At 42.7% G+C, this 26,228-nt stretch overlaps 1 protein-coding gene across 1 annotated transcript in view; it reads right to left on the bottom strand.

Moving 5' to 3' along the window:
* LOC120848059 (neprilysin-1-like) overlaps positions 1-26,228 on the bottom strand; it is a 67,039-nt gene that overhangs the window by 28,292 nt on the left and 12,519 nt on the right. The window contains exons 2-9 of the mRNA XM_040219989.2: positions 25,328-25,390; positions 24,579-24,641; positions 20,160-20,321; positions 13,490-13,576; positions 12,047-12,261; positions 4,207-4,401; positions 3,089-3,175; positions 966-1,096 (exon numbers count right to left, since the gene is read on the bottom strand). Of these exons, the coding sequence (XP_040075923.2) occupies positions 966-1,096; positions 3,089-3,175; positions 4,207-4,401; positions 12,047-12,261; positions 13,490-13,576; positions 20,160-20,321; positions 24,579-24,641; positions 25,328-25,390 (1,003 nt within the window). The remainder of the gene's footprint in view (positions 1-965; positions 1,097-3,088; positions 3,176-4,206; positions 4,402-12,046; positions 12,262-13,489; positions 13,577-20,159; positions 20,322-24,578; positions 24,642-25,327; positions 25,391-26,228) is intronic.

Here is a 26,228-nt window from a genome sequence, read left to right as displayed (position 1 = left end):
AGCTGTTACACCACGTTACTATATAAAATTTCTTAGTTATTTTAGAACAAAAAGTAAATTGTTCACTCTAAACTTTTGACATTTTGAAACCATTTTCATCCCGCGTAAACATTGGTTTCGCAATTGTACCATTATATTTAAACATCAAAAAGTTAGCCAATTGACTGGAAAATGTTTAAAGCCAATGTTTGGGATTTCTTACCGCCATGCACAAAGCTTTAAGTTGAAATGTTTTTATGAAATTCAACCGTACATCGAAGAAATAAAGACACTAGAGTAGCCTGGTACAACACGGGCTAAATTTCTCAGCTGCACCGTCAACCACTGTCGCCATATTTCAAAGGCAGACCGACCTTGCGGTGTCTAAAAATAAACGTCTAATTTTATTTATTTTGACACGCGAAGCTCCGTTATGCAAAGCACTGAGCAAATTCCTACCTATTGCTAATGTGTAATAAGCAACAACAACAAAAAATGTGTGCAACACGTTTGCAGTGGCGAGTACGCGTGTGTATCAGGACACTACCTAAAAAAGAATTAAAACGGCTTGATTTTTATTAAAATCTTACCGTCTCAAGAAAATAATTATTGCCACGGTTTTTTTTTAATCTGCTAACTTCTCCAAACAAAAACAAAAAAAAAAGACTTTTTACTTTATTTATATTTGTTTCATAAGATGTGCTTGATTTAAATACTGAACCTACGTTTTTTCGAAGGCAAACGTCTTGCTCTATTCAGCTTGTAACAAAGACGTTCCGGTTCATACAAAGAATGTGCAACATGCAAAGGAGATGTACTGGCTCAACTAATATTCATGTTCTGGGGAAGCGCAATCAGTTAAAGAAACAAAGGTGTTTCAAAGCGCTCCCAGTCATTTACATTTCTTTGGCTATTTTATTTGCAATCCTTCATTCTGCTAAATGTAAATTATACAGCACTAATTAACAAAAAAATATAATAATTACCTGCGTGATTTACTCAAAAATCGAATTATTTCTTTAATGTAGAATTCGTCGCCGAGGACTACTGGCTCTTCAGGGTGAAGCTCGATACCGACTGCGTCAAATATCTTCTCGAGGAAAAGCTTCCAATCGAGCTACATCAATGATATAACACGTTAGCTTCAGGAATCAAGATAGCTTTAACGCTCAATTTAGCTAACTAACGTGTGAAGGTCAATGCTCTTCTGGTTTGTACGAAAAATAAGACTTCCGCGATTTTTAATAAAAACACAGCAAGCAAAACGATAAGTCTGAAGAGACAGGTTGGAGCAAGTGCATATATACTCTCCGCATTTTTTTTTATCTTTTTTTTTTTATTTTAGCTTGACAGCAAACAGCAATCATATTAAAGCATTTAAATTACGAGACGTTGATTGTGATGTAATAAGCGTCTGATAAGTGTTTAAAGACATCATTGATCTTGCTAGATGACGAGGATATATTTTCACACATACAAAAGCTATATTTTGACTTACCGTATTATAGTTGGGATAGCTAGATACTCTATCGGGCGCAGTCATTAAGTGCTCACGGCGTCCAAGAAATCTTGAAATCGTGTTCGCAACTCGACCCCCTCTTCTGCTCCCCCCTCCCCCCCCCCCCCATCCCTCCTACACAAATGCGGTGACAAGGTTATTTTATGATTATGTACTTGAGGCTAATATAGACAGCCGCCATCAATGCGCACTACATGAAGTTATACCAGCATAAATATTGGTAATGCTAATACACTTCACTGCTGCTGGTTCTGTTGTTAATAAACGCTCTTGTTTGAACTCATGACAGTTAAAGTATCAGACACTATCAATCTAACTTTGGCGTTGTTACCAAGGTGATTCCAAGAATACCCGCACTTCGGTTGCTTTAAGGCTTATGTTAGATGCACTGTCTTATTGGGACTTTTCTTAAAATGTCGCTTTTATTTTCAGTCACTGCTGCGCAGGTTTGAGCATGTTAGACCTCTTCTGACTGCGTTGCAACAGACAATGGCTACCCCACTTGTGCAGAGCACAAGTGTTTTGTCACAAAAAAGCTCTAACACAAGTGTTTTGTCACAAAAAGAAAACTTTGTGTTAGAATAAATACAGAATTTCAAAGGACGCACAACTGTGAACCATAAAGAAGCCACATGCCCATCCACATCCATGACTGATGACAACGTTGAGCGTGGACGTGCAGTGATTTTATCGGATAGACTCAGTGAAGTTGAGTGACGCGTGAAATCGTTTGCAAATCGGTCAAACTTTGCCTATGCAACGTTCCATGATAGGCTTCAGGTTGGAAAGGCTTTGATTAAAATTAATTCTGCGGAGAGAAGGCGAATAAATGTTTATTCACCCTCGTAAATTCATCGCCTCTACGTATCATAATAGATGAATCACCAGCGTTCTCTCTCGACATTCGCACGTTGCTTTACGCGGCAAAAAACAAATACCTGTCGTCAAAATTTTAATAAATCTGTTTCTATGCCGTTGCATTTAGTTGATGATGATGTTTTGTTTTTTTCTTCTAGACAAAGGTTATTCGTCGAGTTTTTAATGTATCTCAAATTACAGCGTTTGATTAGCATAAAATAAAGTTTGAATAGAGAGCCTTAGTCTAAGATTTCATCTGCAATGGGACACTAGTCCTGGCGGTTCACGCCATTATGCCCTTTTGCAGGTCCCGTTTCCAAACCAAAGACGTTTTCGCGGTCATGTAGTTCTAAAAAAAATGGATGTTGCCGTAATTCCTATTCCATGTGTTCTGGGAGAACACGATACGTGCGAATATTGGAGGGTAGAGCTATCACTCCCAGTGTCCGTCCTAACTTGAGTGTGCACTTCAAGAAGTCGCCAGGTATGTAAACGGCGAATCTGAACTGACCAAATTTAGCTTCTCTCATGACTTCGAAATCGTCTGGAACTCAGTATTTTGTCACTGGATTATTAAGCTTAATCAGCATCAAATATATAGCCACGTCGTAACTCCACAGTGTTCATCGCCAAAAAACATCATTTCTGCAGGTCATAATAAAGCAATTATATTATGCACATTATATATGAGACGATTGGCACCGTCACATTCAAGAGGATGTTTAGACTAACCTCTTCAGACACATTGCAAAGTTGCTTTAGCGTCGTTTTGACGAAATGAATTCCAGTTCCATACTTTTTTTCTGCCTCCCGATGAATCTGCGCGGGAATAAACGTGTAAGTATAAAATATTACAAATTTTACTTCGGTACCTGTGTGTAAACAATATTTTATGGATTTTAATTGTTCTTAGCTATTGAAATTGGACTCCGCAAGTAGAAACAGGGGGCTGTTTCTAGTTGCGGAGTAGGTAACAGTCCGATGAAGTACCAAGGATTATAGAAGATGGTTATCTCTGGATTTCAACAAGATTGCACAGACCATAGCAGGTTACAGGTTAAGAAGGTAGCGGCAAATGCCCCTCAAGGGGAATCATATATCCCTCCGCCACCTCCGCATCAATTAGCGGCCCATCGTTTCCGAAACGTCGCTGCCAACGCGCGAGGAGAGTCTTGCCTTTCTGTACATATTTTCTTTGTCTTTCGGCTTTGACTTAGCATTCCGGAAGCCACGAGAGAGAGATTAGAGTTTTCCCCTCCGATGGAAACAAATACGACTTTCGGAGATTAGCTTCCCCCTCCGATGGATACGAAGGCTGCTTTCAGGGGATCGGTTCCCCCTTCAATGAATACAAAGGTCGCTTTCTTAAGAGGTGGGGGTCGAAGAAAAGTTGGCACCACTCTGTGGCCATTATCTATCCATTGAAGCGGAACAAGGAGCGTTTCCAGTGAACTCTTCTTTCGACTGGCGGAGGTATTTGAAACGGGCGCATCACGCTTGTGGGAGGAGCTTCTCCTACCTTCTTGACTTGTAACCGACTATAGTGTCATGTTCAGCTTTAAATTTTAACTTAACACTTTAAAGCTCTTTTGTGAGTAAAAACTACTGACTTTTGTCTTGTTAAGACTCATGCGCGTAAAGGATATAGAAGCGACTTGTTTGTTTTCGTACCTTTTTTCGATTGTTCAGTTCTACGGTTGTACACAAACGCAATTTAATAGATTTTTCGCCATCTTTATCAAGTCAGGTTTAGGTGGTTTCAAGAGGCAACGACGTCACCACTAAAGTTGCTACTCTTTATTAATGGATATAAACTAAAACTCTAAACTAAGTTGAATATTTCATTTCACCTTTGTAATGTTACCCTCGAACCATATAATGTCTTGCATAATAATTAAAATATCCTCGTTTGTTCTTCTCGGGGAGAAAGTTTTGATGCTTGAGCCCATGAGCTCCAAGTAAGCTCTTTGTTCAGGAGTGAGTTTAGTTTTCTCGGACACTCCCATAATGTCTTGTGCAGCGCTTCCAAACTCCGGCCTGCCTATCTGTGAGCAGGGAGAACAGCAAGAAAATATAATACGATGAATTAAAAAGCAGTGAAAGGTTATTTTAATTTTTTTCGATTTGATCCGTCAAACTAAACAATACTTTACTCCTTTTAAATTCATAGAGGGTACTCATTCGATTACCCATAAGTTATTTAATTTACGTTTTGTAAGACCTTAGTATTTTCGTTTTTTAGGTTTGCTATCGCGTCGAATACATGATTTTTAAACCTGATATTAAAAAAGATAATAAAATATTTGATTAAATCAAATATTGCTTTTCATTTATTCTTTTTATGTATTGATAAAACATCTAAATATCGGGCCTAAAAAGCTGGTTTATGCGAGCTGGTATATCGGCGGTCCTTAGTAGAGCAACACACATACCGGATGAAGACGCTGAAATAACATCGATGAAGTTTTGAAATACACGTCTAGAAAACGTAGGAAATAAATGTTGTTTTTTTCTGACTTCAGCCAGGGAGTCAAATGTCACCAAACGGTATAATAATAACAATAATAATAATAATCTTTATTTCTGGGTGCCCAAAAAACAACCACATTGGTCTTCTCGTTGGTGCACCGAAACAAACAAACAAAATCAGCAAGCAAATTCATAGGCTCTAAACACGCTTACTAAAAAGATAAAACATCTAACACAAACACAATGCTAAGGGGCTAAGATAATATCATTCAGATCGTGACGGTACATAGAGATGGTTGCAGATAGGTCAAGGTGGGGTGAAGCGAAGATATTATATAATGGCATAATCCGTAAGAGAGGTGAGGTATTACATGGCGAGCGATCATAAAAACAAAGTGTCTGGTTACTCGGATTGGAATATGGAAGTTCACTTTCGCAAGAAATTGCGCCGAATCAACTACGCCATTTGCAACCTAGTGCAGAAAAATTAAATCTCGAACAGTCCTCCTTTTATAAAGTAGTGAAAGTGAAAACATTTTCCTTATATATTAATACCTATAATAAAAGCGCCGCTTAAAGTATATATCATAAACAATCCGGACAACTTTTTTCTGAACGTGGACAAAGCGACGTAAATGGAGCTAAGACTACGTCATATACGCTATCAGCCCATTTCTGACGTCATAAAGATGGCCAGCAAAAATAAATGGAGCATCACGTGTCTGAGCCAATGTCTGCAAAAATAAAATTAGCATCACTTTAACAAACTTAGTAAATTTAAAAAAAAAAGCAAGAAAGCAGATGACATGTCGTTTTAATTGTATACCTGAACAAATGTTTTATTTTACTGCTCTATATATTCGCTGAAAATAAATAGAAAACCATACTCTAGATAAAGCTCCCTATAACCCTTCGTTCAAAATAGCCCTCTTGTCCGCGGCAAATGACAAGGCACGAAATGAAAAAATAATTTTACCTTAAATGTAATAAATAACTTCATAAGTATTTGTCTCAAGTGACCCCAGGGCTCGGTTCTGGGACCATTATTTTTTGTTACACATTATTTCTGTAGTTAAAATATACCTGATAAAATCCGCATTTACGCGGATGATTGTAACTTATATAGGGAAATTGTCTCAGTCAGTGACCCGATTTTGCTTCAACGGTGTTTTGGGCGGTTCTGCTCCTAGAGCCATGACTCGCAAATGAAAGTTATTTTTTGCAAAACTGTATTTATGTAATTTACCAAAAAATAAACTTCATTGTCATGTGATTATTTTTTATATAAAAATCTTAATCTAATGTTTGAGTACAAGGTATTGGGCGTGACGTTAACTCCCAATTTAAGCTGGACGAAACATTTTCATATAAGTTGCTCTAAGGCATTACGGCGCCTGAGTACCTTAGGAGAACACTAGGTCCTACATCTAAACAAACAAAGTTGTTAGCATACAGCGCATTAGCCCAACTACTTCTTCAATACTGCTCTGTCGTTTGGCATCCTCACAGGATATGTGACCTAAATAAACTGGAAGCCGTCCAGAGACGTGCAATACGTTTCATTCGTTGTGAGTATGGTCGTGGTTTTCCCCCGTCATATGAAAACGAACAGCTAAGCCTTCAGCTGCTCTCGCCTAGGCGAGTCGCAGTCCGCTCAAAAATGTTATATCAGATCGCAAGGAATGATACTTGCATCCCATTTTCCCGTTACTTGTCATTTAAGGAATCCCGTTCAAGTACACTCTAAAAAACGAAGGGTGTCGTCTTACATCTTTTTGTCCCCTATTATGTACCCCAAAACTTAAAGAGGCCCTGCAAGGACTTCTTTAGTGATTTTTCATTTGCACCGAACCTGAACGCACGGAACGTAGGAACTTAATAAAACTTTTATCTTTTTTTTTTCAAATTTCGCTTTATTTTAGAAGTTATAGGCAAATTAAAATTACAAAAAACCAGCAAAAAATAACTTCCTTCATGACGTCCTTGGTTGCTTGAGTGGTCGTGTACTAGAGGAGGGGTAGTGAGCTCAGCGAGCGCTCACGGCTGCCGCACTCCGTGTCGATGGCTCGAGAGGGCGCCACTAAAGCATGTTCTGGATAGGCTGTATGAAGCGGGCAGGCCAAGGCGGCTCTCATTGCATTTGTTGCGCGATTAAACACTAATTCGCCACGACACTTCATTGGCCAGAAACGACAGCAAATACGGGGTGAAGATCAGTTCAGAACGGGAGCTACTTCGCGCTGCCACACCGCCGAACCTGCTCGCCGAAGCCACCGAAGGCCTTCGGAACGCTCGAAACCGGTTGGATCCTCGACCGCAGCGCCGCGGCGTACATCCGGGATCCCACCACCCCTTTCTAGTATCCGCCACCTTTTCCACCGCTTGGTGGCGAATATGTCGACGCGTCGTTCCTTGTTTCCGTACTTTGTAAACTGCATTTGTTTCTTTTCTCATTTAAAATACTGAAGAAAAACTGCTTTCATAACTAACTGAAACTGCTCGCGTAACTTATATTTTGTATTTCAACTAAAAAGAAATCTTTTAGCGGCTCTGACCAGTAGTAAGGCCAGGACGAAAAACGTCACATGTCGCGTGCTTTCGGCACCGTGGGTCGTCCCCGTAAGGGGAGGAGGTTTCCGCGTCGTCCGGTTAAAATATGACGCACTGATATTTAGTTACTCTCTCCGTGCCCGCTGGCTTGCCCGAACCCCAAGAGATGTGGAAACGGCAAAAAAGGTAGACGCTTAAATATGATTGCAGGGCCCTTCAAAGGGGCATTGACACCCCAAGGGTCGTATCTTTTTTTATTGTCTAAAACGATGCAAGTTGTAGTCATAAACAAACAAAAAAACCTCGTCGCAAAAAGAAAAAAAAAATATTACCACGCGCGCGCCCGCCTTTTTTTATTTTTGGCTTTTTCCTCTCCCGCTCCTCGCCTTTTCGCTCCTTTTGATTCGTGACGTCAAAAATCATAAAATTTGGAAGCTTTATACGTGACATTTATATAACATTATTAACGGCAATCGTAAAACATGTTTTTAACGCAATTGCGAACGCACTACGGCCCATCTTTTTGAAATACCGAACTCCGAGTCCGGTGTGATGCCACCTTCTGGAATTGTACCCTCCCTCGGAAAACATGCCGCCTTGGCAGGCGGCACCGACGGGATAAAACCGGTTTTTCTCGGTCTGCCGTAGCCCTTATTCTCCCGCTCCTTTCCTCCTCGCTTCGGGTCGCGGTAGCAAAAGCACGAAGTTGTGAAAGAAAGTCGACTCTCAGGACTCCGCAATATTTGACGTCAACGCACCGGCGCAGATCGCGCGGGAACTTCGAATTCTGCATTTGGAAATTCTGCATTTGGAAATCACAAATACTGAATTCCCAAGTTTCCAATTTCTAGTGTAATTTCCCGGCATCGTTTTCAATCGTTTCGGATAGTAAAAAAAAATATGATTTCGATGCGTGAGTGCCTCTTTAAGCTCGACATACAGCGCACTATAGTAAAACAGAGGGCCTCAAATTTTACGAGGGGCTTGATAACGGTACGATATAACTTATTAAACTGCTAAAGTACGTTTCAAAAATAACGGAAAGAAAAAACAGAGGTTTTTGTGTAAAGCTCGAAAAAACTTTTTTTTTTCGGCCAGGAACAGGTACATTAGTGTTTTTAATAAGTTGTACTCCGCATCTATCAAGACTCTCGTGCAAGTTTGTACCGTCGGTTAGACGTCTGTGCGCTGTAAGTCGAACTGAAGTTTTGGGGCGTCTTACGTAGGACAAAGAATGTAAGAATACACCCTTTTTTCTGAGAGTTTAGAAAATGCCATCGCCTCAACATTGCCCCTTACTTCTTTTTAACTGGACTGTTCAAGATAATATTTTTCCCAACTGTATTGAAATTTGAATAGATTCCCAGGAAGTGTCAGAGAGTTCGAGCAAGGAAACCTCATACGTGAGATTTAGAGCATATTGTTAAATATGTTCGATGTTTATGTTGTCCTTTCTGCATTTACTCTTAAGTGTACCGATCATATTGAAATGGTGCTTTTATACCGTTGTATATGTTGTATGTGCGGAGGCCCTATCAACCTCACTTTCGTATTGAGGCCGATGTTCTTTTGTGTCTCAACCCTGCTATAACCTTGTAAAAGGTGGGAGTATTTCAAAATAAACAAAAACAAAATATTATCCAAAGACATGCTCGAAATTGTGTCATATCATTAGAAATCTATTTTTGATTCAAGCATTTTCGCTACGCGAAGTTTCAACGTAAGTTAAATTATAAAAAAAAAGTTAAGGTTGCTGAAAACGTCCGTTACCAGCAACAAAATACCAAGATCAAAGAATTAAACGGATCTTGTGAACGCTTCCAGGAAAATTTGAGAAAATATCAGACTCAAGCCTTTACAAAGCCACCAGTGATAGATACACAACACATGCTACCATGTGACCTATAAATTACGACCTGTAACGAACAACTACATGCTGGCAATGCGAAGTATATTGGCGTCAGGACATAGGGACTGCTCTGGTCGCGCGGGTTTGCATCGTTGGTGTTCATAGGAGGAATCTTGCAACCCCGAAAAACAGTGCGCCGGATGTTGCCGACTGGTTAGCTCAATACTACTCTCCGAAAGCGTGCTAAATAGAGATATAAATGTGATAACAAAAGCTCTAGAAGACATTTTCGCATCAAATAAAAACAAAATTACCGAAACTACGAACACCCCTGAAGACAAAAAGGCTTTAAATTACGTGACACCTCAACGTTGCATGAAAACTGCAGTTATGTTTTTTTTTTTCTAAAATGCTTGAAACTTTTTACGATGTATAGCAACCTAGAATGTATTGTGTAATCTATTTTTATTTTTATTTTAGGGTGAGAAATGTGATCGCCAATTAAAATTTTGTTGCTGCTGCGCTCTCAGCCCAAGACAGGAAAGCAAGATAATAGAAAACTTGCGAAAGGGACGTCATCGGCAGCATCACATAACTCTTCCTCGACTGTAAGTTGCTCGAAAAATGCCGACAAGAAAGTCACGGTGCTTTTAATAACGTTTTCACAGATAATAGGCGGCCGTTGAAAACCCCGCATGTGTGGCGGCAATTTCTGCTCGAACACCTAAAATAATCGCGATTTACTTTTACCTGGTTTTAATTCAAGTGTGACAATCAAACTCGGGGGGCACAGAGCTTTAATAATAATAATAATAATGTTTCTTTTCACCATAAGTGTGCTGGACGCGGTCAGGAACAAAAGCTGTGTGATACAGCTTGACGGGCTCCTGACCGACTACAGCAGCAGCAACAGAGTGAGGAAATAGTAGAGTAATCAAAATAGAAACACAAATGACAAACACTCATCGCTGTCACAACATTATAAGCACAAGACGTTAGATTATTACGTTGTTGACATATTGGGCATGGCAGGCAAACAAATAAGCCCACAGTAATAAAACTAAACACGAACACTAGTAAAGAGAGTAACTGCACTTCGCATCAACGCAAAAAGGGTGACCTTACTTCCACTCAGCGACAACTTATTCCAATAAATACAGATTAAGTAATTCAGGAACAGCGTATTTCAGCGTTTGTGTGCCGTAGTTTGTTCTCTGTGTGACCACTTCCCAACATTCAGCTCCGCGGGTAGGATAACTGTGAATGTGTTTCGAGATACTTCGTTAGCCCCTAAGCTGAGAGCGCGGTGAGAGCTACGCGCTCGCCGGACCAGTGAGCAGCTTCCTTTTTATCACCTGACCTCTCCCTCTCGCTCTTTCTGCGCGTGGCAATGGGCGGGAGCGAGATCACATGGCGAAAGATCGGCGAACGACTGGTCCCACGAGCACGTAGCTTCCACCGCACTGTCAGCCTAGGGAGAAACGGGGCATATGGGAAACCAACCTCCTCTCAGTTTGTTTTTAATGGCTTCATCAGCCCTTCGAGTTATTTTCTAGCCGGAGAACAATTAATGGCTAAAAATTAAGATAGCTCCTCACACTCAGTCATAGCATTGAAAGATGCTGACCCTTAAATTCAATTAACCCAAAACATTTATGTAAGGAAGTCAGTCAACACTTTTTAGAGCGTAGCTCTTAGGCGGCCGTTTCCGGCTTGAGCGGCGTCAGCGTCGCAGTCAGCGTAACCGCGCGTTGAATTATGGGAAGTTCTTCATAATGACGTCACACGTGACATCACCTGTAACGTTACGAGGGTCCCGAGTGAAGTTATGAGGGTCACTAGGGTCACGAGCGACGTCACTCAGAACCGTGCGTTGCATTATGCGACGTTTCCCATTATGGCGTCACACGTGACGTCACATATGACGTCACGAGGTTTACTGAAGTCGCGAGTGACGTCACAAGTGACGTCACGAAGGTTACTTCTAAACTCACGACGAAGGTCACGACCTTCACAGTGTAGGTCACGTGAAGGTCACGACTTTCACGATACCTTCACGAGTGATGTCACGACGGTCACGAGTGACATCACGAAGGAGGAGGGACGGGGGAAGGAGGAGGGGAGGAAATTGAGAGGAGGAGGAGGATAGGAGAAGGGAGAAAAAGGAGAGAAGGAGGGGAGGGGGTGGAGGGGAGGAGGAGAGGGTACGGAGGAGGAGGAGCATACCTTCCTCTCCGTATAATCCCCTCCTCCTCAAGAGCTGCGCTCTAATTCCGCATTGTAGGGAGTTGTAAACGTCTTTCATTTTTGCTATCTGCTCCTCCTATACTTCATTTCAGCTTAAGTCCAGACGCAGCCGACGCAACGAGGTACAGGGACCAATCAAGCAACGTCTAAAACGGAAGACACTGGGCCATCTCCGATTATAGATTGTATATCACCGATTATAGAAGACGTGGATAAACATGACGAGCACAATGATCGGGCGCTTTTGACGCAGTCTGCTTGGCTCCATCACTTCATAGCACCGGCCGCGCCAGGACTTCAGGTGAAACGAAGTAGCTCATATCAAGATTCAAGTGAGGTAAATAGAGTGACTTTAAGGAGTGAGAAAACTTTATATCTTAGCATGCATGTTGAGTATAAAAACAAAGCAAAAAACTATGCGGCGTCCGATGATGTGCTAGATCGTGGTATCAAAGCTGCTTGTTCATCCGCCAGAGCTCTGCGATAAAACGCACCAGTATATAAGGAATTGTTATGTACTGCAGAATAGTATTCCTCGAGTTTGAGTACTCAGAAACTGCACTGCACAAACTTACGGACAATACATTGTTCGTGACGTTCGTTGGATCTTCAAAGACACCTACAATCAACAGCAAATTGAAGCTTATCTCATTGTGAATTTTGGTGTAGAGGTCCTGCCAGCAAGGTACGACGCTTTCATCTCGAAGGCGTGGCCAAATTGGCCAATACTGACCACCAACGCTCTCCAGAATAGTTTCCAAAGCACGAAACTGAATGGCCTCGTGAATTGCTGCATAAAAGAAACATTATTTGATTATATCTATTGCTTCACAAAGGATATGGACTTGTACGCTTTTCTTAGGCTTTTCGATGTCACTTATCATCAAATCGCCTCAAATCATAAGTTTAAAATAATAGTTCTTGTCAAAACAAAACTAATTGAGATGGTTTTGTAACACGAGACATCTTAGAGTGCCAAATAAATTACAATGAGTTTATTATAGTGAATAGTGCAGTATTGAAAGGATTTTACATGTGTTTTTTCTCACGTTTCAGGTAATCTGATTCTGGCTAAAATGCTGCTAACCCCAGTTGTAAATATTGCGTTGCTAAAAATTTTATAACACGACACTGACACAATGCAGCCATTGTAAGTATGAGAAGGCAAAAATAATTCTAATGATGTTTGCTGTTTTGCTACTTGTTAATGGGGTGATGCAAGGCTATAAAAAGTATCTATTATTGATGATGAAATTTCTGCTTGGAAGATGGTATTGCTCCGGTGCAAATACAGGCAGCACGCAAGAGAAAGGCCTAACTGTGCACATGCTTGGCAATCCTAGGGGCCTAGCATGAGCCTAGTACGGTATTGCTCTGGCGCTACTGGTACAGTATTTTATTTAACAAAAAAATCATCAGAGCAGGTGAGCTGGTGTAAGTTTAACATGATGGCGAACCTAAGACTGAGGTAGTCTCAAGTTTACCATCATGTTCTACAAGTATACCGCTATGAACAAAAAAAAAGCAGTGAATACTAAATATGGCACTTGTTTGGCAGTTTTGGCTCAAAATTGCAACATGAAATTAGAACAACCAGAAGAGAAGTCTAACTCTGGTACTTGCTTGACAATTTAGGAGCGAAGATGCCAGGTTACAACTAAACAACCAGCAGTGAGGCCTAACTTCAGGACGTGTTCAGTTAATAAGGGACAAGACATCCTGACTATTTGCAAAAAATGGCAATTCTGGCTCTACCTTTGCGTCTTCGGGCTTTTTCAGGCCCTAAATTTGCAGACGAAAGCAAATATTGGCCAAAAAACTATACTTGATGATCTTACCAAAATATCATAGAGAGTATAAAAATGCTATATCAAAGCGTGAGCACAATTAATAGGTTTTGTTGCAAGAAGCTTCTAAAGCGTTGTCACATCTCATTGCACCATACACATTTGGAACTAACAGAACGAAAAATCAACTTATTTAGAAAGCACAATTTTCAGTAAAGTCTACCAACTTACAGGTATTCACACAGTTATGATACGCAACCACAACTTTATCTGTGGCATTCTGTTTCTCAGTTTTGTACGCTGTATTTTCCAAAATATCTGAAAACAAAAAATACACGCAACTGATAGTGTACGCTCATTGCTGCAATATTTTAGTTATTAAATTTTGGGGCTGGAGATTGTACGTTGCTTAAACACTGAAGATACGACTCTTACAACAAAATGGGATATCTGAATACCCACAGGAGTAAGATACAATTCTTAACAATTACGTTAACACGTAGCATAACGGACGCAAAACAGCGCCTGCCAAAGTATTACCTCGTTTATTTAATAGAGAGTTTTAGAACAACGTACGCAATTTTGGCGCACGCTAGCGCTAAATTTAGCGCTTGTATTAGCGCCCGCGACGCAAGAGAGTTTTAGAATAGCGTTTCTCCGTCGCGACGCAAAAGCCCAAGCATCTCGCGCTTGCGACGCCACCAAGATAGTCACAATTTTTATTTCACACACGAAATGCTGTAACTTTAGAAAGAAACAAGTCTTTTGGTCCAGAGTACCATTTTAGATTTGTTTAAACACGAGAATGCGACTCGAGCGGTTGACCGGTCGTGCCCGCTTGCGTCGCCTCGGCAAGAGAGGTCTCGTGTACTGACCTTCCGCGAGAAGTGTTCGCGCGTCGCAAGCATCAAGTTGCCGGTGATCGTTGCCAAACCGAGTACAATTTTGTCTCGTATTGAAAATCGCAGTCGCGAGGATGCCGCCGACGTCGCACTCACGACGTCGCCAAAGCAGCCGCCGACATAATCCTGGAAGCCGCCATTTTTGTTTAACTTTGCTCGTATTGGCTATAGCCAACGTCTCATCATGGATCCTCCTTGGAGAAGCGCAAAGGCTCTTTGCGTACGCACGCTCTTTACGAGAAATAGCGCGCGCTAAAATTGCGCACGCAAAGCGCGAAACTTGGTTTGCGTTCGGAGCATGCGCAGTGGCGACGACGCTATTCTTTGCGTGCGCAAAGCTTTAGCGTGCGCTATTCTAAAACTCCCTAATGAAGTAAAAAAAGTGAAAGCCGTTTACAACTCCCTGTAACGCCGAATTAGAGCGCAGCTCTTGAGGAGGAGGAGGAAAGGGTACTGGGGGGGGGGGTCACGTGACCCGGGGGGTCACGTGACGATGACAATGCCGATGATGTCATGAGTGACGTCACTGATGACGCCATTAGTGACAATGAAAACCGATAACGTCATTAGCGGCGTCACTGATGACGTCACCAGTGATGATGACGATGACGATGCGGATGTCGGTGACGTCATCTGTGACGTCATCTGTAATGATGACGATGACGATGCGGATGCCGGTGACGACATCAGTGACGTCACTGATGACATCATCAGTGATGATGACGATGACGAAGCGGATCTCAGTGACGTCACTGATGTCGTCATCAGTGATGATGACGATGACGATGCGGATGCCGGTGACGTCGTCAGTGACGTCACTGATGACGTTATCAGTGATGATGACGATGACGATGCAGATGCCGGTGACGTCATCAGTGACGAGGACGTCATCGGGGGGGGGGGTCACGTGACCTCAGGGGAGTAACGTGACTTCGGGGGGTCACGTGACCTCGGGGGGTCACGTCACCTTGGGGTGACCTTGGGAGGGGTCACATGACCTGGTGGGGTCACGTGACCTTGGGGGTCACGTGACCTTGGGTTGACCTTGGTTACGCCGACGGCGACGCCGCTCAAGCCGGAAACGGGCGCCTAAGAGCTGCGCTCTGAAAAAATCCCCGAATAATTTTTGTGGTAGACATTGTGAAAAGCGCCACAAGACCAAGTTTCCAATTTATATAAAGGCAACAAACAGCCTTTACGCTGAACATCGTACAGGCGATTACAGTGATTCGGAATGTAAATGTGTTTTCGCGGCGGAGCGTTACTACGATGCTCATTTAGTCGAAACCAGCTCCTATATGAATGAGCAAAGCAATTGGCACTAAACTTTCCATTACAAGCTGAGTGTAAATAGTTTCGATTAAAGCAAATATATATGCGAAAAGCGCAACAAAATAATGTTTTGACGTTATTTCTTTTTTGAAGTACAACGCTAATACTCTGTTCTGTATAATCATGCAATACAATAGCACTTCCACACCCTTTCCATCAGACCGATTGAACGATTTGTTCTTCGAAAATGTCAAAAATTATTCTATTAAAAGTTCTTAATCCGTTCACAGAGCTTCTTCCCAATGAGTTATATTGATCAATATATTAAATTATACGATCTTTCTACAATCGGTGACAGCTTAAGAGCAAAGTGGAAGCTCCTCCCACCTCTTTCCCCTTTAGCGGAACAACTCTGTAGAGGATGCGACCTCCTCTCCAGCGTTCGCCCAGCTAAAGTGGTAACAGGTGGGTAGAGCTTCCACTTTGCTCCTAACCTGTCACCGACTATACGAGGGGCGTCCCAAAAGTTATCGGCCTCATCCAGAAGAAGGTGACAGAGATTTCTGAGCATATGTTACTATTCGGCATAGTACCCTTTTAATCCCTACACACTCCGCAAATCGATGCTTCGGTGCATGGATCCCTCATTAAAAAAATGGAAGTTCGCTACTCCAAAAAGTGGGTCACAGCATCAATGATGTCCTGATCGCCAAAAAAAAAGCGAACACCACTAAATTTATTTTTCTGTTCAAGTAGTGGAAGAGATGGGTGTCTGATGAGGCTAGAGCTGGCGAGTATGGTAGATGGTTGACGACAGTAAAGCCGCAGGAGTATGTGGCAGCCATCGCCACAGCAGAAAGAATTTGGGGGAGGGGAGGGAGGGGGTGCATTGTCTTGTTTGAACAGCAGAATCTTCCGCAGCAAAGCTCGACATTTGGCTTTGATAGAATCCCTCAGGCGGTCATTAAGGGTTACGTTGTAGTTCCCGGTGATTGTGTGCCCTTTGTGAAGGTAATAGCTAAGCAGCACGCCTTCCAAATTCCAAAATAAAGCGTAGCCATCACATTGTCAGCTAATGGAACAGATTGGCCATCTGCGGCGGTAGACACGAAGGAGGGGGGGGGGGGGGATCCACTGCTTATACAGGGCTCTGCTGTCAGCTCAAAGTGGTTGACCCAAATTTCGTCTGCGTTCACAAATGGGGCGCGGAAGCCTACGGCATCTTACCTGAGCAGCTCTAGATTGTCCTTAGCTGTGGTGTAGCGGGTGCCTTTTCGGTCAAACCAGAGAGGTCTGGCTGATACCTTGTGCATGTCAAGATCTCGGGCCAAGATACACTGAACTGTGGCTTTGGAGGTGCCTCCGACTTGTGCAATGGCTCGGGTGTTTACTTATTGTTCTGCCATTACGTCATTGTGCACGCGGTCGTTGCTTTCTGGCTCGGTCACTTCCGCACGGCTGCCAAGGCAAGGGTCGTCTCCGAGGCTCTCCAATTTTAGAGCGCAGCTCTTAGGCGCCCGTTTCCGGCTTGAGCGGTGTCGCCGTCGCCGTCGCCGTCTGCCTCTCAAGGTCACCCCAAGGTCACGTGACCCCTCCCAAGGTCACGTGACCCCTAGGTCACCCCAAGGTCACGTAACCCCCGACGTCACGTGACCCCTCCCAAGGTCGCGTGACCCCAAAGTCATCCCAAGGTCACGTGACCCCCAGGCCACGTGATCCCTCCCAAGGTCACGCGACCCCCAAGGTCACATGACCTCCAGGTCATCCCAAGGTCAAGTGACCTCGGGAGGGGTCACGTGACCCCTCTGAGGTCACGTGACTCCTTTAGGTGACTCCTCCCAAGGTCACACGTGACTCCCCAAGGTCACGTGACCCCCAAGGTCACGTGACCCCCAAGGTCACGTGACCCCCCGAGGTCACGTGTTTTATTGAATTTCGCGGCCTACTTCTTCATCGTGAAATAGTATGGGGCATCGTACGCCTACATCGCCACCATTTTTTTATGGATGCCCGCAGGAGTTAGGTTTTTTTCCGATACAAATGTTCAATCACCAAACTCGCCTTCACTTTCTTCATTTTAGAGCCACTGCGCAGATTGCCATCTGTTGGCGGCCGCCACAAGAAAATCGCATCGTGCGCACGCGCTAATTTTGGCGTCACGAATCTTAAGTGACCATCTGCTTCGTCTGTGTGCTCGCATTCGTGTGTTAAGCGAAAACTTATGGAACGCCCCTAGTGGTTCTATGGCCCCCATTAAATATTTTATGACAACATTGAGCGGGCATCCACATTTTCAAATATGCAATGTTTTCTAGGTGCCTCATAATTTAGGCAGTTAGTTGTGCATGAGCCGACAAAATACACAAATGATGGTGACAATGATGATTTTATTTTCCTCCTATTAAGAAGGGGACGAACCGCTTTTCGGTAAAATAAACTTTCCTTGCATAGTAGCAGGCTTGTTACGATTCAAAACCTATACTTATCTAAGGTTGAAGCTCGGGCTAGTTGGTGCGACATTTTTAAAAGGTTAAAACAACACAAACGACGAGGGGCGAGAAGCAGGACACATACACAGCTCTGATTCTCAACTGAATTTTAGAGTGCAGCTCATAGGCGCCCGTTTCCTGCTTGAGCGGCGTCGCCGTCGCCGTCGACGTCGGCGTAACTGCGCGTTGCATTATGGGACGTTTCCCATAATGGCGTCAGATGTGACGTCACGTGTGACGTCACGAGGGTCGCGAAACTCACGACCTTCAGAAGCCTTTACGAGTGACGTTACGAGGGTCACTAGGGTCACGAGTGACGTCAAGAGGAAGGAGGGAGGGAGGGGAGGGAGGGGAGGAGAAGTGAAGTAGGAGGGGGGAGGAGGGGGGTTAATGAGAGGAGGAGGAGAATAAAGGAGGGGGAGAAAGGAGGAGGGGAGAAGGAGCGGAGGAGGAGGAGAGGAGGAGGGACGAGGAATAGAGGGTACCAAGTCGAAGGAGGGCTATACCCTCCTTTCCGTACCCTCCCCACCTCCTGCTCAAGGGCTGCGTCTAAATCGACATTACAGGGAATCGTAAACGTCTTTCATTTTTTTAATTCATCGCGACCGCACAAACGACCATAAAAAAGATAAAACAGTCGTACATCAACACCCCGATACCACCATATCGTACGCGCACGTTTTACACTAGTGACGAGTAAGATAATTTATTTCTCTGTTAGATAAGGCATTAGACGGGCAGCTGACACACTCGGCACCTAATCTGGATGTCTTTAACGCCTCGATTATTTCGCGGGTTAGTTGGTCGTTATGGCGTGTCACGATTTTGCATTACTGGAAATATGGATAAAAGCCACAATCGAGGTAATTAATGCCAAGATGGCCACATACCGCCGCGATCACATTCGAGGTGTGTTTCCCTAATTGGCCGCTGCCTCAATCAAAGATTAAGGAAACACGCCTTTAATGTGACCTTGGTGGTATGTGGCCATCTTGGCGTTCATTGTCGCGATTGTGATTCTCGTCCGGATTTCCAGCAATATAAAATAGTGAAACGCCATTACGACCAACTAAGCGCCGAGTCTGTCAGCTGCCCGTCTACTGCCCTATCTAACAGTGAAATAGATTATCTTACTCGTCACTAGTGTAAATGTGCAAGTGCGATACGGTGGTTTTGTGGTGTTGATGCATCACGGTTTTATCATTTTTATGGTCTTGACCAAGCAAATCTTTATTATGGGGTCACGATGAATAAAAACTTAATTGAGAGTCAGCGCTGTGTATGTGTCCTTCTGCTTCTCGTCCCTGGTCATTTGCGCTGTTTTAACCTTTTAAAAATCTCTACTTCTTAGCGGCGAAGCAGTTGCCATAGTTAAAACAGAAATGGTGGCCTCATAATATTTACAATACTCAAGTTGTCGTTTTTTTTTTTTCAGTTTACCTGAGGCACACATTTACATCCGGAATGTTTTAGCAGTAAAAAAAAGACCTCCCTGCTAAGATGAGCAGCGCACGGTGACAAACCTGGCCTGTATGACAGGTCCATTGTCGTTGAGCAATTCGATGAGCTCAACGGCTCGATTACAGCATCTCTACCGACATTCAACCCAAAAACAAAAAATGAACAACACGCGTATCAACTTAAAGCGTTTTTACCTTCACACCACCAGTACGCGGTCTCTATTACATGTTGAGTGCACACCTGGCCTTCTCTAGGACAACGATCCGGTCCACAGTTCTCCATCTGAAGTTTCATACTCCAGTGCAGACGATCGCAGTCTGGTGACCGCTTTCTTTCGGAGGACAGGCCTTCTAGTCATGATGTAGGTCGCCATTTGAGATCATCAGGGGGTCTATATTCATCCGCTATTCTTCATTGAGGTCGTGACGAATGTTCTTTGTTTGAAACACTAATCTCTTATTTTTAATAAACAAACTTTTAACTTTTTAAGCAGTATTTTGGACGTAATTTGTTGTAACGTACGTACAACAACGCGAAGTGAATTGCGAAACCATACTTTGGGAACTCCCTCCCATATTCTGTAATCCAACGCTCCTTCACGTTCTTCACGTTTAATTTCCACTATAGCATGAAAGCATCAACTCTGCCATATTAGGGTATTCTAGAACAATCATTCCACAAGAAACGGTGTGACAATTTGAAATGTGGTGGGCTGTAATTCCATACACAACGGTATGAAGCTGTCATAATTGTCTCAAACGCTCCCACATCACATACCTTTCAAATCATTCAACATTTGGTCATAAATATTATTCAGGTTACTCGTGACCGTCTCGTCATCAGGAATCGGTTCGTTAAAAATCCAATTATTGCACACATATCCATAAAAATCAGTGCATGGATCAATGTCATCATTTAGAAGTTTCTTTATAAGTTTGGCTGTAATAAAACAGATATATAGAAACATGTTAGAAAGAAGACACTTCAAACAGCTTACGTGTAGGAATGCGAAAGCATTCCTACACGCAGCGCATTCCTACAAGCAACGCGTCACGACTTCCTTTTTCACACGGCGCTCCGCGGTGGTGACATCACACTGCGCAGGCGCGGCGCACCCGCCGGCTCCACGGCTTGCGTGGTGATGCATCTGCGCTGCTGTGTTTTTCTTTGTGTTCTCTGTCTGTGGCAGGTCCGCTTTGACCTCGAGCGGCCCCTCCGACTTTCGCTACGAAGCATCTGATATGACGCGTCGCAGTCAATGGGAGTTTAGGTGCCGTTTCGCTCAGCCAATGTGAAAATGGGAATTTATGTGCCGTTTTTCGATGCTATAGACAACGGCTACAGACACCGCCTGCACTCTAAAAAACGTTTGTGCGTCTACCTTCACGCACAATCCTCGGAGAGCCAATCACCGCAACTTACGGAGGCAGCTCAGCAAATGGCAATGCCGAAACGTATGTTTAGACCAAAAGGTGCAGTCTGAGTTGTGACATTAAGCAATGCAAAACGTCACGCTTGCATTGCTTAATGTCACAACTCAGACTGCGCTTTTTGGTCTAAACATATGTTTCGGCATTGCCATTCGCTGAGCTCCCTCCGTAAGTTGCGGTGATTGCCTCCCCGAGTGTTGTGCGGGAAAGCTGACGCACAGGCTTTTTTTAGAGTGTGCTTCGCTGCATAGGAGAGTTAATGTCTTCGCATTAAAAACATACCTTTTTTTAACTATGCGTTAAGAATTTGCTTAAATAAAAACGGCATATGCTTTGATCTTGCAACTACTTACCTTTGAATTGCAAACTTTCGGTATGTCCCAAGAACTTTGCAAATTATATCGTGTGCAATATAATTTAATTGTCAATCAAATTTATAATATGAATTGTCTAAAAATATTAAGACGCAAATATTACAGTTATAACATCATAAGACATATTACATGGAACTCTAAATATGCACGCATTTATAATATACCATAATATATCTCCTTAAAACAATATAATTATCTTGCCCCAATAATATTATCTGAATTTAAATTTAATTTTTATATTGTGTTAATAAATTATGTTTTTCACGTAAAAAAAAGAGCATGCGAAGGTTCCTTTTCGGTAGCGTTTTCATAAAACATTATATCTTATGGGTACTTTCAAATTAAACTCAGTAACCGTCATTGCCCTTTAGTTCATCTTCGAAATTGTGACGTATATAAAACATTAGGTTTTTATCTGGTGTTCATGTAATGATTGTACATTTCTGGCATCATTCCTCTTCACTCGTGTACACTTCACGACATAGTTACCACAAGGTTATATTCAATAAACGCACTTTCTTTTATTTATTTTTTTGCGTTTTAAGTAATATAGATTATTTACTGTCAGAAACTTTTAGCGCTACATTGGGTGTCCTAAATGAGCTCTTTGTACAACACTTCGAGTCGCGACGACAGAATTTCTATTCTAAGGTAAAAACGCACAAACCTGGACATTGGTTTTTCGTGCTGACTGCGCAGTGGAGTTTACCTCAAATAACAATGACAGACGCGCCAACCGTTTTGTTAGCTTTTGTAACCTTAATGACCCAAATTAGTCGTCTGAATAGGTTACATGTTAATAATTGCAGAAACAACGTAAGCTGTTGCTTCTTCTGTTTTATAATGTCATATATCTGCCTTGTGTAGCTTCTTGGAAGGACACTGAGAGCTCCCAAATTTTTTTTATTTTTTTTTAATTTTTGGTTACGCGATTTTATATGGTGTCAGAAGACTACCCAATCAAACTTTTGGTGCAGCGTCGCAACTATATTTAATAAAGTAAAAAAGGTACTGCTCGAAATGGAAGCAGAAACTGGACAGGGGATGAACAAGAAATCTCGAGAGAGTTGCCGGAAGTAGCGTAACTACTCCCGACCCCGTTTTTTTTTTTTTTTTTTTTTTTTACGATAGTGCGAAGTGGTTGAAAAATGGGCATGCCGCATGTCCACAAAAAAATGCGAAAGTCAAGCATTTTGTGCTTGACTTTTGCGCGTGTTTCATACACGGGAGAAGGGGCGACGACTCGGTGACGTGTTTGTGCGAATGAGCTTGGTGGTCGGGAGTGTTGTACGGAATAAATGCTAATTCTTTTGATCGGTAAAGCTAGACAGATTCGCTGGTACTTCGAACAACAGTTCTGAAGTAGAGGTCCCACACCCGTCGTCCATCGCCATCGCTTAGTCCGCATCGTTCGGCCCGTGACTCCCGCAGCGACAGGACGCTATGTTGAGAATTACGCAGAGAATGCACAGATTTCTTTCGGTACTCTGCAGAGCTTCTTAATTCCAAAGCATTAACTGTCCCACGGAGCGAACCGACGTCATCAGCCTTTGAGGCCGCGCCAAACGGCACCTTCCCCTGTCCCATTGGAGCGAGGCGTGTCGTCTGTAGCAGAAATCGGATGGATAGGCTCCGATTGGCTAGCGCGCGTCATAGTTCCAAGGAATGACGTTCCCATTGACTCCTGCGCGGCGTAGTTCCAAGGAACTCCACCAGAGAGCCCTCTCCATGGCGGCGCTGCTACCCGGCCGCCGATAAAAGAAACCGTCTGGTCGCGGAACCTTCAGAGCCCGCATGGGCAGACTCCAAAGACGAAGCACGGCCGAGCCGGCGCGGCCACTTCACGAGAGCGCGCGCTCTGCCCTCGGAAGGCGCAAACGGATCACGATTCAAAGCGTCTAACGCGGCAAGAGGACGAGGCCCTTCGACAATGCGAGGCGGAAGCAATACGTCACAGGCCGCCTGCTTTCGCATTCAAAACTCATAAAAAGTGCTTAGGTGTCCCGGACTTTCTTTTTTTCAATCAATATATTTTCAGTTTTTTTAGAAGCCAGAAAAAAATGGGTATCATGTTTTGTTTCTATTTTAATCTTGAGTGTGTGCCTCCGATGACCCAAGACTTTGATTATACTAGGTGTGTGTGTCTAAACCAGGGGTGGCCAGGCTGGCCCGGCCTAAGAGCCGTAAACAAGACCGTTAAAATTCCAAGAGCCGCCTGGAAGAGAAGAGGCAGCAAAATAGGGGGGGGGGGGGGGCAAACTTTTGTCCAGAGCAATAAATGATACTTGAAAGCTTTAGACATACCCGAGTCAAAAGCAATCCATCTGTGAGCACGTTAGCAGTAGCGCAAGATCGACTGCCAAACCGCAACCGGCCTTTCAATTTAAAACGCGTTCCGTCTCTTTTTTTGGGGAAGTGCTCGTGTGACCGGAAGGAAAAAAAAGGGGGGGGGTATGTTTATTTGGGATCCACGAGCCGCACTTTAACATGCGAATGGCTGTATGCGGCTCGTGAGCCGCAGCCTGGCCACCGCTGGTCTAAACCGTTGAAAGCGGCACGTGACCGCAGAAAATAGAGTGGGCACGACTTAAACCGGCCAGTTCTCGACCGGCGGTTTTCGGGTGGAAAGACAGCGAATTTCGAGCCACAAATTATATTCTGGGCAGTTGGGCTTCAATGGCAATATACAAATAAAATCCTTGGCCAGCGCAATTACGCAGTCAGAGTCCCTTGAACAGCCTTTATTCATTGCTTATATATACGTTTATGTGCGTGAGCACTAATAATGGAGCGTAAACAATAAAACAAAAACATTTTTGCGGGACTATGTTAACATTTTTTTTTATTAAAAGAGACCCAAACTCTATGCGTATCATCCAATTAGACACCGATATGCGAGGAGCTCAGAAATAAGAAAGGTCTAATCCGCGTTCACTACAGGCATGCGTACAAAACACCGCATAGGGCATGCTCGTGACTTTTCTACTCTACTTTCTCGCCTACAATAGGCGCCAGTAGGCTGACCTTTTTCATCTTGCTGAATACAAAATAACTAAAACAGCTAGATTTGCCCTACGGCTGACATCACTAAAGGTTTTCGATTTGACTTTTTACTTGGCAAGGAGGATGTTGGAAAAAACAACCTAGTTCTCTCCATTCCCCACACCCTTTTTTATGTTTTTTATGTTTTTTTAGTGGGGGGGATGTCGAATTTCTTCATATGTTTGGCATTCATATTTGGAACGTTGCCATATTTCCTTCTGTCTTAGTTTATAGATTTTCAAAAAAAAAACATTTGTCTAGATCACGTCCTTAGCATCAACATCCAGGCTCGTGTGCGCTTTTGCTGAAGGGGAGTAGGAGTAGAGGTCGGGCCAGGGTGAAAAACCTACCTCTGGTTTGGCAAGCACTTGTATTGCATATATTTTGATTTCCTGTTTCAATAACGTGAACATCTGCAAAAGCGAGCCACACTTGGCACTTAGGTTTGAGATTGCATTAGATTAAAAAATCTTAAAAATATACATACAAAAAATACACCACAACACTTTTACATAGTCTGTAATGCATCGACTTCGACCTTTATGCATTTACATTTTTGTATGTTCTTAATTGACGAAAAAAACTGAGCCTCTTGATATAAGAACACCTCAACAGAAAAGCATCAAAATGTAAATATAGCTAAATAATTTAGTGCATCACAAAAGCTTTCTTATATATTCTTTTTTTATTTTATAAAAACATTTACATTCCTTACTATTCAGCGAGGTGGTCAGCTAAATATGAGCTTTCTCACAACAGAACGTGTATTTTACATGGGAATACCAAAGTACAACTGGGATCGTCATTGGAGTAGTGCCCCCTAAAGAAGTACAAAAAAGAAATGCGATAGGGTTACGTTTCCTTTCATCTTAAAGGGCTGCGCCGGTGTCATATTATCACATTTCCTTCTTTAACGAGCATTTCGAAATACTAAGCTAGCAATTCCAAACGTTCCTCTTACTGATGGGCATACCTTAACTTGGAAATCGGATGGTATTCACCCCGGAATTTATATTCATATGTGCACACACGAGCCACATTTAATATAAGTATATCTAAAACCGGAGAGGTTGGGAAATGATGGTAAAAGAAACTATACCTTTGGTTTGACAATCAGTCGTATTGTAAATATTTTGATCTGTTGTTCCGTTAATTTGGGTGTCTGTAAAAGCAAATAAGCAAAATTATTACTTACGCGATCGATCTCTTAGGCATTGTGTCATAGATTCTAAATGATAAACATTAATACATCGAAGACAGTCAACTCAATCTTTCCCAGGATTGCAAAATTTTATATGTCGATTTGTACGCATTTATATGTTTTTTTTTATGTCTATTCTTCACATCACGTAGAAAATCGTACGTCCTGAAACCAGGGCCTCGAAACAAAAGATCGCAGAAATACAATTAATATTTGTCGCTCTGGCTTTCCTGCCTGCCTTCCCTCCCTTATACTGCAACGACAGAGTATATCGGTCACTCGCCATTAACGTAGAATTTTTTTTATTAAATATGGCGAGCTCCGCCAACTTTTGCATATGTTGTTTTGTCTACGTTCTAATTTATAGTTTATGTGCAAGATATACGAACGGAATAAGAACTTAGCTATGTTTTTTTTATTTTTTTTGTATCTGATTGAGCTGGTCAACTAAATAACTCTTCTGCAGTTACAAAACGCATAATTTCATTGTAAGTTAAGAAATCCGGTCTGCCACCCAAGCAGAAGAAATTACTCAGGATAATCTTTTTCTTTTTTTTTCCCTAAAGGGCCCACTGGTATCTTATCTTCATCTTTACAGCATGACACTAACTGTGAGCCATGAATTTCAAGCGTCCTCTCGACTGATGTAATAATTTTTGAAGTTTGTAAGCGGATAATATCCAACAGTGACTTCGTAACTTAAGAAAAACGTTCAAGCCGCATTTAGAATGGACTTATCTAAAGTGCGAAAATGGCAGCCTCATAAGTAAATTTAGATAATAAGAAAGAAATACATGTT

This window comes from Ixodes scapularis, unplaced genomic scaffold, assembly GCF_016920785.2.
Source record: "Ixodes scapularis isolate PalLabHiFi unplaced genomic scaffold, ASM1692078v2 PGA_scaffold1__304_contigs__length_218370807, whole genome shotgun sequence".
NCBI lineage: Eukaryota > Metazoa > Arthropoda > Arachnida > Ixodida > Ixodidae > Ixodes > Ixodes scapularis.
This window is presented reverse-complemented; position numbering and strand designations above follow the sequence as displayed.